Raw genomic sequence first — 13,833 nt, forward strand, 5'->3', positions numbered from 1 at the left:
TGAGGGACCAAACCTGGTCCAACCGGTGACCGTGGGAATGGGTGGGGGTCGTAATATGCGGGACAAAGTTCATTGAGGAGAGAGATTCAGTGAACTCCTTGGAGGCGGTGCACTCAAAGGGGTCCGAGGGCCAGTAATTGAAGTCGCCTAACACCAAGACCGAGGCGTAATTGACCACCAAGTTGGCCAACAGGTCTTGGAATGCCGGCAGGAATAGAGGAGAAGACTGGGGGGGCCGATACATAAGGAGACAAGTGATGGGGGGAGAGAAGGATAGGGAACGGGCCACGAGGAATTCAGTGGGAGCAATGGGAGAATAGGAGAGAAGTTGAAACTGTAATTCTGAACGGGCGATAAGCGCCACGCCGCCGCCGGACCTGCCCGCCGGACGGTCGGCGCACAGGGCAACGTAGGCAGGGGGGAGAGTAGCCAGGAGAACAGGAAGGGAGGAGTCGCAGAACCAGGTTTCGGTTAGTAGCAACAGATCCGGCTTCTCTGTGTCAAGCAGGGTAAACAACTCATGATGGTGCTTGACCGCTGACCTTGTATTGAGTAGAAGAACAGATAGCGGTGGAGGCGAGGAGGGAGGGACAGGCAGGGGCGGGTTCTGCGGTGGAGGGATCGCTGGAACGGACCGTGGCCTAGGGGTGGGGGAATGGGCAAGACCTAAGGAGGCAATGTGCCTTAGTATAGTTTCTGGGAGAGGCCAATCTCCTTGAAGGGTGGTGAGCTGCTTAGATGAATACAGGGTATTTTGGGCAGGGGGTCGTGCCCCGGGCCCCGTCCGGCCGCGGACGGGCGCAGACGGGCTTGCCTTAGGCGCGCCTTCGGCGCGCAAACGGCGCGCCCGCTGCGCACGTCCGCTGCGCTCCCTGGGATAACACATTTAAAAGGGGGTTTGAGGGCGGGAAGGGGGCGTGGCCGCAAAGTGGGCGTGGCCGAGCGTGGAACAGGCCGAGGGGAGGGGGTCACGTGAGCGTTTGATCCGCTACACGGCGCCCTCCAAAATGAGATTAGCAGTGGGAGTCAGGTAAGATAAAAGCACAAATATGAAATCACAAATGACACAAAATGGTTAAAAAACGAGCACTCCCGGCTATTTTGCCTCAGGAGACAGCAAACACCCCAGCGCTAGTGTCTCAGCGCTTATAAAGGGCGGGAAGGGGGCGTGGCCGCAAAGTGGGCGTGGCCGAGCGTGGAACAGGCCGAGGGGAGGGGGTCACGTGAGCGTTTGATCCGCTACACGGCGCCCTCCAAAATGAGATTAGCAGTGGGAGTCAGGTAAGATAAAAGCACAAATATGAAATCACAAATGACACAAAATGGTTAAAAAACGAGCACTCCCGGCTATTTTGCCTCAGGAGACAGCAAACACCCCAGCGCTAGTGTCTCAGCGCTTATAAAGGGCGGGAAGGGGGCGTGGCCGCAAAGTGGGCGTGGCCGAGCGTGGAACAGGCCGAGGGGAGGGGGTCACGTGAGCGTTTGATCCGCTACACGGCGCCCTCCAAAATGAGATTAGCAGTGGGAGTCAGGTAAGATAAAAGCACAAATATGAAATCACAAATGACACAAAATGGTTAAAAAACGAGCACTCCCGGCTATTTTGCCTCAGGAGACAGCAACTTTGAAATTGCATTTCAGTGTAATTAATAAATTGAATTATTCGACACACCTGATGATGTTGTACCAAGGGAGATGATGTTGCACCTAAATGTGATACTACAATCCTGTATCACGACTTTAACCAAGAGGGGATACAGCCAAGATATGCTACACCGATGACCATTACATCTGCATGACAGTACCAGTTTCAAGTAATTCTGTGGATAAGAGTTATCAAGAATGCATATAAGTTGAAGAACCTTAAAAATTATTTTACAATGTCCACAAGTCTTTCACGTTGCTCATTCGGAGTAGTGAGAAAATCACATCTTATACGCACATTGTAGACTGAGAATAAGTCAGAAATCAGTTGTAATTAAGCACACTCATTTCCTCCAGACAGATTTTGAAATTTCTCTGGGGTAATACGTCATAAAAAGGCAACCAATGCAATAGTCAGTAGGTAAAACAGAGACCCTGCACATTACGCCTCATTCCGAGGGGTGTTACTTGAAACAAATGTGCATTTCTGCACATGCTAAATACAACACCCCAGAATCGGTATTTACAAAGTGCTTTAAAAACAGATCCATCTCCACAGTACTTGAAATAAACACTGCAGTCAGAAAAAAACAGCTATACTAACTGATGCCAATTAACCTTCCTCTATACACAAAAGAAATGAGATAGTAGTCTTGGGGAGTAAGACTAAAATTAACAGAAAAGTGTTTCAGAAAACACAAAAGTAAAAAAAAGTTTCAGTATTTTATGACGGCAAACTAGAGAAACATGTAAACCATGAAAATAGAAGTAAGGCAAGGCAGGAGCCGCTGTAATGCTCAGGAAACTCTCCTCCTTTTCTGAAAGCCACTATTTCCCACACAATTAAGTCTTGTAGCACATAAACATTCCCTGCAGCTAAAAAAGGACTGCGGTTCTCCGAATGATAAACATCACAAATTACGTCTAAATAGACTGTCCAGTTTAATGGCCTTAGAGAGAAAACTGTTCTGAGAATCAAATATTGTAAACGTGACGTGGACCTAGCCAGCACCCTCGGAGTCAGTTTTTAAGAAAATTAAAATATTTATAAGTTGCAAGTATGGTTTAACAATTTGTTTGAGGTTATTTTCATCTCGACTGGAATTCACAATTGGTATTACGAATGTATGAACCTTTAACACAAGCCAACTGCATTTGTTCGAGTGTTTTTATTCTGTGCAAAACACACTATCTTGGATTGTTGGTTATTATTGTTTCTTTGCAATTCATAATTTTCTATGGCCAAGATGAAGCTGTACATTTCAATTCCGACAGGAACATTGACATTACATCAGAGATGCATCGCCATATATACACGCAAAGTGAAATATAGAAATTAAACACAGGGTCGACTGTGGGTCCGGTGCATGTCACCAATGAAAACTGGAAGCAAATAGAAGCTGCAGTCAGCAATTTATTGATATATTCTGTACAGTGGCAAGCAATCACCTTCCATCGACTTCTAAACACTGTGCGAAAGAAAACAGTGTGGAAAGTTGGCTAACAGAGCACTAACAACATATACACGACCACCAAAATCCTTATAGAGCCAACAAGAAATGTATTTAGGCCAATGACATGGTGGATACATTCTGAAACTCGACATTACTTTGGGTCAAGCCTAGCCTTAAAAGGAAGTTTTTTGGTTTTCTATATAGAGGAAACTTTAGCAACAAGCATTTACAATGCAACGGTTTCGCCTTTGGAAAAGTTTGAGCTATTGGCATTGTAAATGACAAAATTTGTATTTATGTGTTGGTTTTGAAAACAGATAAATAAATGGCATTGTCATTTACATTGCCAATAGCTCTAAATTTTCCAAAGGCGAAACCGTTGCATTGTAAATGCTTGTTTCTATTTTCTCTTGAAACGTCCAGCGTTTCAAGAGGAAAAAAAGTGTTATTTTGTGGTAGTAGTACAAAGCTTTATTTCGATATAGAAATATCTTAAAAGCACATGACAATAAAAATACAATTCATGTTGTTAATAAAAGCACTTAATAAATAATTAAGAAGACAAGATAAAACAGTATTAAACCATTTGCAGCTTTGAATTGTTTAAGAAAAAAAGAAAAATACAAGAGATTACCTAAAATGAGATTCATCACATAGCTTTAAATCTGATCACCCATGCCCAGCTAAGGAATTTGGCTACCCCACACGCCAATACTGTATTAGGGTTAGATTGTTATTTTGTTAAATCCTTGCCAGGCTGGCACAAACAAATGCCCCATTTTAAAAGAGATATCTCAAAGACAAAGACTACCTTGACAATCATCCAGATGCTCACAAAACAGTCTAGCTAAACCATGAACAACTAAAAAGTGCTTATCACCCAAGCACGTTTTCAATAAATAGGATCCACGTTGTCAAATCAGGTGCATGCCTCTGTACCTTCAAATAAATAGAGTGGCAGGAAAATCATTCACAATCATGGGTCCTAAGACCCGGAATGGGCTCTCTAGAGAGGGGTGAGGTGAAGAATAAACAAAGCATCTTAAAAGACAACTCATAGCATCAATCAATACGTTGTTTGCCATTGTTGTCAGCGCCGTCAGGCCGTGATGCATTTTTTCTTGGCTGAAATCTTGGCCCGAAGAGCCTCTGTTTTGATAACTGGAGAGCTACAAAATGCTTGTAAACTTACTGATATTTATTAGGGGTGGAAATGACCTGTATTTACTGCAACAAGGGGATTGTAGTGCTGGAAAAACCAAAATGTGCACGTTATTTGCCAAAAACTCATAATTGAGTGGGATTTATTAAATTTTGACCCAGTGAAGTTGGATATTACAAGGTATGAGAAAATAAATTACACCAATTAGCACACACATGAAATGAAGGTCTATGGTGGCTATTTAGAGTTTTGCGAGAATGCAAAATTGGGGTGTGTACTCCAAGTGTCCACCAAATTTTGCACTCCCCCTCCCCCGCCCCCCCCCCCCCCCCCCAGCATAAATGTCCATCTGGACTCGAGTAAATGCCCAATTTCGTACGAGGGCAAGCAGCAATATTTCAAGCTTAGCAACCCGGAACTGGGAACAACTGGCTCTATTAATGGGTTATTCCCCACTCCTTGGTGTGACAGTCAGAATGATTAAGTAAAACAGCACTACTTAAAAGTGACTTATGCATCAGCAATTCTGGGTGCAGTATCACTACTTCTGTTTACTTGGGACTAGTAATGAGCTCCTAATACCGTTACCTGTATATTGTACCATGCACTAAATGGAACCCATTATATAATTACAGCATGCCTACCAAACTATATGTACATAAAACTGTGTATAAAATAAAATTAATAATGCACTGATATTACTCTTTTGCCTTCTACTAACTTTAAGAAGCTTGCTAAAAGTTGGCTTGCCAATCAAGTTGAATACAAGCTAGGTGACTATAAATGACTGCAACTTCTTAAAATGATGGCATCATTTTTTTCCACACCCTCACTCCAAGTATATAAATCGCGAACTTGTCAACACCTCAGTCTTGACATGCCTGCAAGAAGCTCCAAGGATCATATTTGGTCATTTAAAAATAAATAAGTAGTCATAAATGAAAGCACAAGATGCGCCTTGGCTGCAGCAAGATAGGCCGCTCAGAGGCCAGCGGCTATCAGCGTTACCAATCGAGAGAGGCATATCTTACGTGGCCCTTTCGCAGCCCCTCCCCCTGTGCCACAGTTCAATGACGCCACTGTCGATCCAACCAACGCTCCACAACGGTGGCCCAGAGATATCAAAACACGACGCCCGGCAGCTGCCTCAGGTGAAACACTGGTTGCTGCTGCTAAACAAACGCTGGCGGGCCTCCAGCAGATTCAGCAGGGGAATGTGGTTATCAAGTCCATTTAATCCAATCACCAATCGTGAATTTACCATCATTATCACCCAAAACAGCTTGGTATGCAAGGCATGAAGAGACAGAGTCTTGCTTTGTGTGCTCTGTAAAAATAAGGGGACGGGCACAGTGTGCATAGCAAGTAAAATACATCAAACCGGGCACAAATTGTGAATGAGTGCAAACCCCCACCCCCCAAATAAAGAGACGACGCGCCTCCTCTTTCATGCTCCATCTACATTGCTTTGCTACCAATTTCTGTAACCTAAATCGCGCCCCGACTCATACTTTCAGTGCTCATGCGAATGACGTTGTGTGCCAGGAGTAGTAGAACGCGTTTTTCGTGTTTAAACAGAGGATATTAATTGGAATGGTGGTTTAAGAGTGTGGCTAATGCACGCGTCACCTTGATAAATTCTACAGTTCAAAATGTGCTGCAACTCACACAAGACTGTTATACAACAACCCACAAGATGGTCAGAATAGAGGAAAGGTGCGTTGCATTCACAAAGTAATGAGACTTTTTTACTGGAATAATTGTGAATTTATAGTCGTTTGATGCGTCTCACTAGTCAAGCACCTGTTGAAAGCTTCTGTCACCTTCCTTCGGTTGGATTTGAACAAGGTAAACATAATAGTGTTGAAGGAGCTCACTTGGGTGGCAAGGGCAACTGGTTATTTTAACTTCACACGTTCTGCCACCTTCCTGTAGCGGGATTGTGTATATAGCTGCAATCGGGTGTGATTGTGTGCACATTCTTCGAATAACTAAAGTAAACAAACCCATGTGCAAATCCGGAAGGGTAAATCGCCCGCCACCACCCAATCAATACCAACTGCGGAACTGCAACAAAAAGCACGTCACGCGAACGGAATATCGCTAAACATCTGTCTGTCACATTTCATTAACCGAAGGCACTTCGAGCCTACGCCTTGACGATCCATCTGTGTGTTGGCATAGCGACACTCTGGTGCGCTCTGTTGTGTGGCAGGACGGGGCTTTCACACACTACACTGTGGGGGTGATCAGATAACGTATGGTTTACGCATTGGTTGGTGTGTTTGAGCTGCAGTGCAATGTACACACCTGGGATTGGTACACTTACATAAGCACGAGAAGGTACCCAGATAGACTATGGGCAGAAACTTTTACTACCCATGTATTGGACAGGAAGAGCCTTTTGCTCCCTTGTACCAGGGCCCATGGCACACCTGCTGCGCCACTGCCTGTTGTGTGCACTTCAGGAGCTGCCAACACAAAGCTCCCCCACACAACTTCCGCGTACAGTAGGTTTCCAGCCAGGGCCCCACCTCTGTTGTTAAAGGTACAGCCCTTCCTCGGTGTTGTCTCCGCTCTCACAATTCGTGCCCTGTGTTTCGCGCGGCTTGCGAAGCAGGAGCCATGGTGATATTGCCAGGAAATCTATGCCTGCAGCAAAAACGAGTGCGCATTGTTTTCGAGATGCGTGCACCGTATTCGTAGCTTTCTGTGCTCCAAGGCTGGAAGAAACTGAGAGGCGTATCATTTTCTGCCACGCGCCCGGATTTGTGCACCTTCCTTGCTCTCTGAAGCCAGGCTAATCTGGTTTTCCCACACCTCCCTCCATTGCTACATCACCCCGAGAAACAGGCAAACCAAACAAGAACATGAAAGGACCCCATCCAACATGGGCCACAGACACACACGACGTAAGCGTGGCTGGCTTTTGGGGTATAGTAGTAGCAGCAGCATCCTCACACCCGCATACCCTATACAGAAAGGGAAGAGTTGCACTTTACGATTTACTACTGTACACCGAAACTGCGGCCAGGTAGTGAGCCAAGCTGCCCTGCCTCCACTAACACAAACACACCCTAGAAGACTGTGTACAAATGCAACACTCCCCCCGCCCCTTTTTAGGTTTCAAGAACCTTTCTCCAGCCAAGTACAGAGCGCAGCCAGCAGAGCCCGACAATAATGCCAAATACAGACAGGGGACACTGCTGATACACCTGCGAGGAAGAAGGGAAAAGCGAGGAAATTAGAGAGAAAATGCTGCAGCGGGGGGGAAAAAAGTGGAGACAGACAACTAAAAGGGGTAGCACATGAAGGGTAAAGGGAATTATACAACTGGGGGTGCTACGAAAAAAATAAATGTAGAGAAAAATAAGTTAACAGATTTGGAGTTCAGTCGTCAGGTAAGGGAAAGGAAAAGGGTGAACACGAGAAGGCAGAATAAGATGAAAAATAAAATATGTACTGAATGTAAGGAAAGAGCAAGAAAGGAAAAGCAAAGTGAGCATGTATCGATACTGGAGAGAAAAGGAAGGACGAGGATACAGTGGGAGAAGGGCTGCGGAGGGGAAGTTTCGAGAGGAGCCTGCAGGTGGGCGAGGGCTGGGCGGGGACCCTGCTGCACCTGCCCGACTGCTGCTGGGAAAGCGAAACTTCCCTCTCTGCCCAGCCGAGCCTGTTGAGCGAGCACCGGCCGGGGGCTGAGTGGGCACTCACCGGCAGGTCCACGCTGACGTCCGTCCCGTCCAGCAGCAGCACCCGGCAGCAGAGCGACGAGCGGCCGTCCCCGGCGGCCGGGATGTGGACCGGGGCGCCCCCGCTCACCACGGGCGGCTGCAGCAGCGAAGAAGCCGAGGCGGCGTGCTGCGGCCGGTGCTGCCCGAAGCCCGCCCGGCCCCCGCCGTCCGGCTCGTCCCGGTGTGCGCGGGGCGCCGCCTGCGCTCCCCGGTAGCGCTGCATGGAGCGGCGGCCAAAGGTCCTCCGCAGGAACCGGAGCATTCTCCCCTCCTCCGGGCCGGCTCCGCCGCCACCCCGGGACCGCAGAAGGGTGGGCCCCTTATCTGCCTCAAGTTGCGGGGCAATAAAACGCTGTCACCTCAGACTCGTAGTCCAGGCGGGGAGAAAAGTAGCAGGAAACTGCGGCTGCAAATTGAGAGCTCAACCCCCACCAAGCGGGGATCATAAAATCAGAAGCCCGGGAGCGCTGAGCCCGGGCGGGATCCGCCTGCAGGGGAAGGAAGGGCAGCGCGGTCACAGCGGCCGCCGACCAGCCACGCTCGGGATCCGAGGGGTGTGTGAGCGCCAGAGCGAGTCCGCGGGTCTCTCCCTCCTCTCTCCTCCTCTTCTCGCCGTCTCCTCCTCCCTGCTCAACCTGCGGCAGCGCCGAGCCCTGGCTGCGGCACAACTTCCTCTCTTCTGCCCGTGCAACCTTGGGGGTTCTTTTTCCGTTCGTGTATGTTTTTGTCGTTTTCCCTCGATGCTACTTTGTTTTCGGGGGAAGAGCCTCTCTGGCCGCACGGCAGCCTCAGTGAGTCTCCTTTACGCTGTCACAGCAGAGGAGGGCATCTCCGCTCACTTGAGACGAGAAGTGCCCACCTGTGTCTTCTGAAGAAAGAAAAAACAAGTCAGGTCCCGGGCCGGCCAGCCAATCACAGCGCGGCCCGGGAATGACGTCACGGGGGTGTCCCGGGCCGGCAGCCAATCGCGGCGTGGCCCGGGACAATGGGGCGGGGCTTAAAAAAAGCACCAGAAACGCCCCCGAATCGCGTTTTCGTGAGAAAGCGCGATTGACAGCCTCTGTCTCCCAATGGCTAGCCTCCATTTATGGAGCTAGCCAATTGGAAACAGAGGCGGTCCGAACCTCACTACTGAAAACAAAAGATTTCGATCTGGGAGGGGCTTTGCCCCTCGCCAGGTCGAAACCTAAAAAGTAACAGATCTGGAGGTAGCCAAATTTAAGAAAGAAGATGCCTGCAGCAGGAGTGAGTGTGAAAGAAACTAAGAACTGAACTAGGTTAGTCAAGAATCATTTCAGCTGAACTACGCCCACTATACCTCCACGGGGTAAACTACTCTTCAGACTATGAAAAATAAATTAGAACACATCGCCAATCATTTAAAATGTACTACACCACAGGGAAATGTCTTCAATGTAGTTTGGCTCCTAAAAGTGAAGGGGGGGGGGGGTAATGTATGATTCGAAGGGACCACGTAGGTCATAGGACTGGGGCTGCTAATGGCGAAGTGTGATATATCCAACTACTGCAAATCTAGGACAGCGAACCCAAAAAGTGAAAGATTAGCTGGAAAGGATAGACCTTCATTGGCAGAAGCTGTAAAATACAGGGCATGCGGATGTCCCCAAAAGCATTATAGACTAGGAAGAAGCTGATTGGGGCCTTTTAAAATAAAACTATTAAACTGTAGCTATATTATGCCATCATTTATTTCAGTGTTATTTGCATATATTAATCCTATACATGTTTTTAAAACTGTCATATCCAAATATACTGGATGATCGAGCGATTATGTTGAAATGCTGGCACAAGCCGATAAAATGTTCTACTGAAAAAAAAAAAGCTAACCGAAAATCATACACTCAAGGACCTACAATCACAAGGCAAATGGCAAAATACTATCAGCAGTGATTTACAAAAATGAAGCTGGGGCAAATAAATTCGTACCCATCACTTTCAGTGACTTAATTCAGTCCAAAGGGTGGTGCAAAGATCTGGAAATCAGCCTCCTATTCTTACGAACAGGAGTACAAGCCTATAATGTTATAAAGAAGTGATCAGCACACATTCATCATATAAATAATGTAGAAAATGCTAATTAATTAAATTCCAAAGTGTGCAGACCTCATCAATATTTTCCCAAAAAGGTTCCTTTATTCACGTCTTCTTTATTAAAAAAAAGTTTGAAATTTAATCTTTGTCCAGTGTAGCCTGTACACTGGAAAAATTGAGTTTTTTAAAAAAAAGATGTGAATAAAGGAGCCTTTTCATAAAAATGTGGTTGTCTGCGCACTTTGTAATTTCATTAATTTGCATTCTCTGCATATTTTATACGATGAAAGGTGTGTGCTGATAACTTTAGAATAAAAATACTATTAGCAGATAACTTGTCGTGAAGAAGAAAGAAAAAAAAAAAAAAGAAAGAACTAAAATGTCGGGACACATTAAAACAGAAGAGGAAGAGGGGTAGACGATAAAACTGAAACCTAAAACAACCTCAGGAGCACTTGGGAACTGCAAAAAAAGCAACAACAAAATGAAAAGATGAAATGATACCACAAATATATCAAAGTCATTGTAAACATCTCGTGAAATATGGGGGAAGACTTCTTTGTATTTTGGTTGAACACGAAAGGTGTCCAAATGGATCTTTCCAAAAGAAAGGGGGTGGGGCTGCTTTAACATCAGCTGCCAAAACAGCGCCGAAATAAGACGGCTGCGCGAAGGAGCATTACCCTTGGGAGACGTGAAAAAAGCAGTGAGAATGTCTTGCTTGACCTTTTCAGCTAATGCCCAAAAAAAGCTGCAAGAAGTGTAATGTGATCTAGAAGATATTCTAATCTGTGCATGGGTTGAGTCGGCATTCTGGACTTCCTTTTTGCAATTCTACATTTTGTTTGTGTATTTACTTAACCGGAAAACTATGAAATCACACCGATTGCAACATACTACATCGAGATTCGCTATCTTAAAATGGAACCAGAAGCTTGCATAAAGCACCGTGAGTCCCAGAATTGGACAAGTGAAATAGACGCCGTAAACAGCTGCTATGCTGGAGACATAAAGAAACACCTGTTTTTTTTTTTTACACTTTGCTAAAAGCTTTTAATAGTGGCGAAAAGACCCGTTCTGGCGACTAAGTTTAGGAGCTCGTCAGGTGTAGTTAGCCAGTTCAATGTCAGAGGCTGATTTTCACCCGTTTCCACACTTAATAAACTCTTCCAACTGTTTTAAGTCCATACAACGTTTTGATTGGGTTATTCCAGCTCCCATGGCTGCAGTGCAATCCCTAGTTCACTCTCAGCTGACTTCCCAGGGCACTGTGTCCTGGGCCTCAGTACCTTGCGGTACAGCAATGGAGCTCCGCGGGCTGCACTCTCGCGGGCGCACCCTACTGCGGCTCGGCCCGCACCAACCCTCAGCCACGGGCAGCCTGGCGCGGAGCCCCAGCGCCGTCTTCGCTCCCCTCAAACCTGAAGGGCGCCCTCCACCTTGCCCAGAGGGTCACCTGGCACTACGGGAGTGCGGACCTGGTGAACATCCTTAGCTTCCCCACCAAAGACACCGCGCTTTCTACCATCTCCCGAGTTACCTTAGCGGCTACCACGCTCAGAGTGGTACGGGCGCTGTGCCTCCTGAGCCCCGCCGAGACCCGGCAGCATAGCATGGAGGCCGCCATCTCTGCTGCACTCAGAGACGCTGTCAGCGCAGCGCGCATGCGCGAACTCTGAACGGAAACAAGGCAGGGCAGCACGAGCTCCGGACATGATGTCCCGGGAGCTGCAAGCCTGTCCTGGGGTGCGTTCACAGTCACTTTGGCTTTGAGGGTCCCATTTCTGCCAAACGAACCAAATCCTGCCCCTAACTTCTCCTGGCTTTTAGAAAAGCACGTCCACTCAGCGCGCTGTAAATAGGAATAGTTTGACTTGATCAAGCGCATCAGCGTCAAGTGGACACTTCGATACAGTCATTCTGATTATTTGTGAAAGACGTGATGCAGAGTTTTATGTATACAATTAACATGGTACAAGAAAATTCACATGAAGTTGAAATAACCGTTATGTTGAGGGAATTGTGTTTTTCCTAACATTAGCTAATGTAGGCTTCTATTTCAAAATGGTTAAGTGAATGTTTCTAAGTCCTTCCCTGTTGGGCCCACGGTGATTTCTCATGAGACCTTGTCCTGGTATATTATTAAGTAGTTCAAGCAGAGTTTTCTCAGTGCACTCGAATGTTTAACGTTATTTAAATGGTCTATTTATTCCTTGTGTGCTACGGCATCTGTTTCACTATGTCTGGCAGTGCCTATTTCAAATGCACAACTGTATGTGTCAGGAACTCTTTCCCCTTAGATGTGCGCACCTTTGTATTGAAACAAAATGTTTCTTCTCTTATAGATATCCAAATAATGTTCGCATGAAGCTTTATCGATTTTTCATCAAAAGTTATATTCTTGATTTATTTCTCCTTCTGGCATCTTTATATTCTCAGATGCTAACAACATTCATAAACAGTGTCTTGTAAACCCAATGGATTTCAGGTCCTACTCGACCCTTCCTCAGGGGTCTTTGCTCTCAGCATCATCTCGGTCTGTACCGCATGTACTGAACTTCATGTAGAAGTCAAAAAATGTCACATGGAAAACAATTTGGCCCTGGGGCCTTTCCGGTGTGTAGGTCTCCTAGGGCAGCACCCAGCTCCTCTTCTGTGAGTGAAAGATCCAGCTCCGCACTCGCCTCGCCTGACGTTCATCCAGAAAACGGCCTATCACATCCTCATGTAAACACTCTCTGGGGGCATATAACTCTGCATAATACGTAGGAAAACGTTCAGCTATTGTAGAGGAATCTGTAAGGGACACCCTATCCGGGCCTACAATACCAGGGAAGGCCTGAGGTACAGTACCTCCTGACACAGCATGTGGAGGAGCTTACTGGACTTATCCCCCCACTGGTAGAGCCTGCTATGGGTCACCAACTGTTGAAAGTTGGGCTGAAACCGTCAACATTATCGGCGCCCTCTTGCTCTCCTTAAACCTTTTTTGCGCGTAAAACAGCCGCCATTTTGGGCACCATGGCTTCCCTGCTCTCGCCGAGGGCCAGCGCGCCTCTCTCTCCCTCCTAGCTTCGCTGACAACCCCCCTGCCTGCACCTGCCGCGAATCATAAAACCCCTCTTCGGCGCTGCTCTGCCCCAGGCCCTCGTCTTGTTCCCAGCGCAACACCTCCCTTCTTCCCATTTATGATCCCCGGCCCTTTGATGCAAACCCCTTTTCCCCGTGTGCCCGTTTGTCTTCCCCGTTCCCAGGCCGACATCCAGCTCTGCCGATACCAATCCCTTGCCCCTCCCCGTACAATAGAAAGCTTCCCTCCTCAAAGGACCCCCGAGATGATCAAAGCCCCCCCATCCCACGAGATCCGATCGAACCCCACACACTCCGTGAATCTGCGGAATATCCAGCTGCGCGATGATCATCACCTGTTGTGAACGGGGCGGGGACTTCCACTGTAACCTTGCGTGGGAACGGGCTGGGAAGGGGGGGATTCTGAGGATGTCTTTCCGTACATCAAAGTATCGACGAGAATGTGTAACATGCAATAAACAGATAAACGTGTGTATAAGAGGCCAGGCCTCAGGGATGCAGTTAGAGCACCTCAGAACGATACCTTCTGTCCGTTTCGTTGTGTTCTCCTCCGGAGAGAATAAAAACCTTGTTTCCTGCCTTCCAGTCTCCAGCGCCTGCCTCTTCAATAGTTTAACTACTTTGTGGGTTCAAGAGGCGACACCGCCGGGCAAATACTTAAGGATCTTATATTCTGGTTGGTAGTGCCCCCCCAATT

The 13,833-nt window shown here is 47.1% G+C and overlaps 1 protein-coding gene across 1 annotated transcript in view; it reads right to left on the bottom strand.

The window, feature by feature from the left end:
• SUCLA2 (succinate-CoA ligase ADP-forming subunit beta) overlaps nucleotides 1-11,735 on the bottom strand; it is a 498,521-nt gene extending 486,786 nt beyond the window's left edge. Inside the window, exon 1 of the mRNA XM_078657329.1 lies at nucleotides 11,587-11,735. Coding sequence (XP_078513455.1) covers nucleotides 11,587-11,712 — 126 coding nt within the window. The 5' untranslated portion in view covers nucleotides 11,713-11,735. The remainder of the gene's footprint in view (nucleotides 1-11,586) is intronic.
• Between the last annotated feature and the right edge of the window lie 2,098 nt (nucleotides 11,736-13,833).

This window comes from Lissotriton helveticus, chromosome 8 (assembly GCF_964261635.1).
Source record: "Lissotriton helveticus chromosome 8, aLisHel1.1, whole genome shotgun sequence".
Lineage (NCBI taxonomy): Eukaryota > Metazoa > Chordata > Amphibia > Caudata > Salamandridae > Lissotriton > Lissotriton helveticus.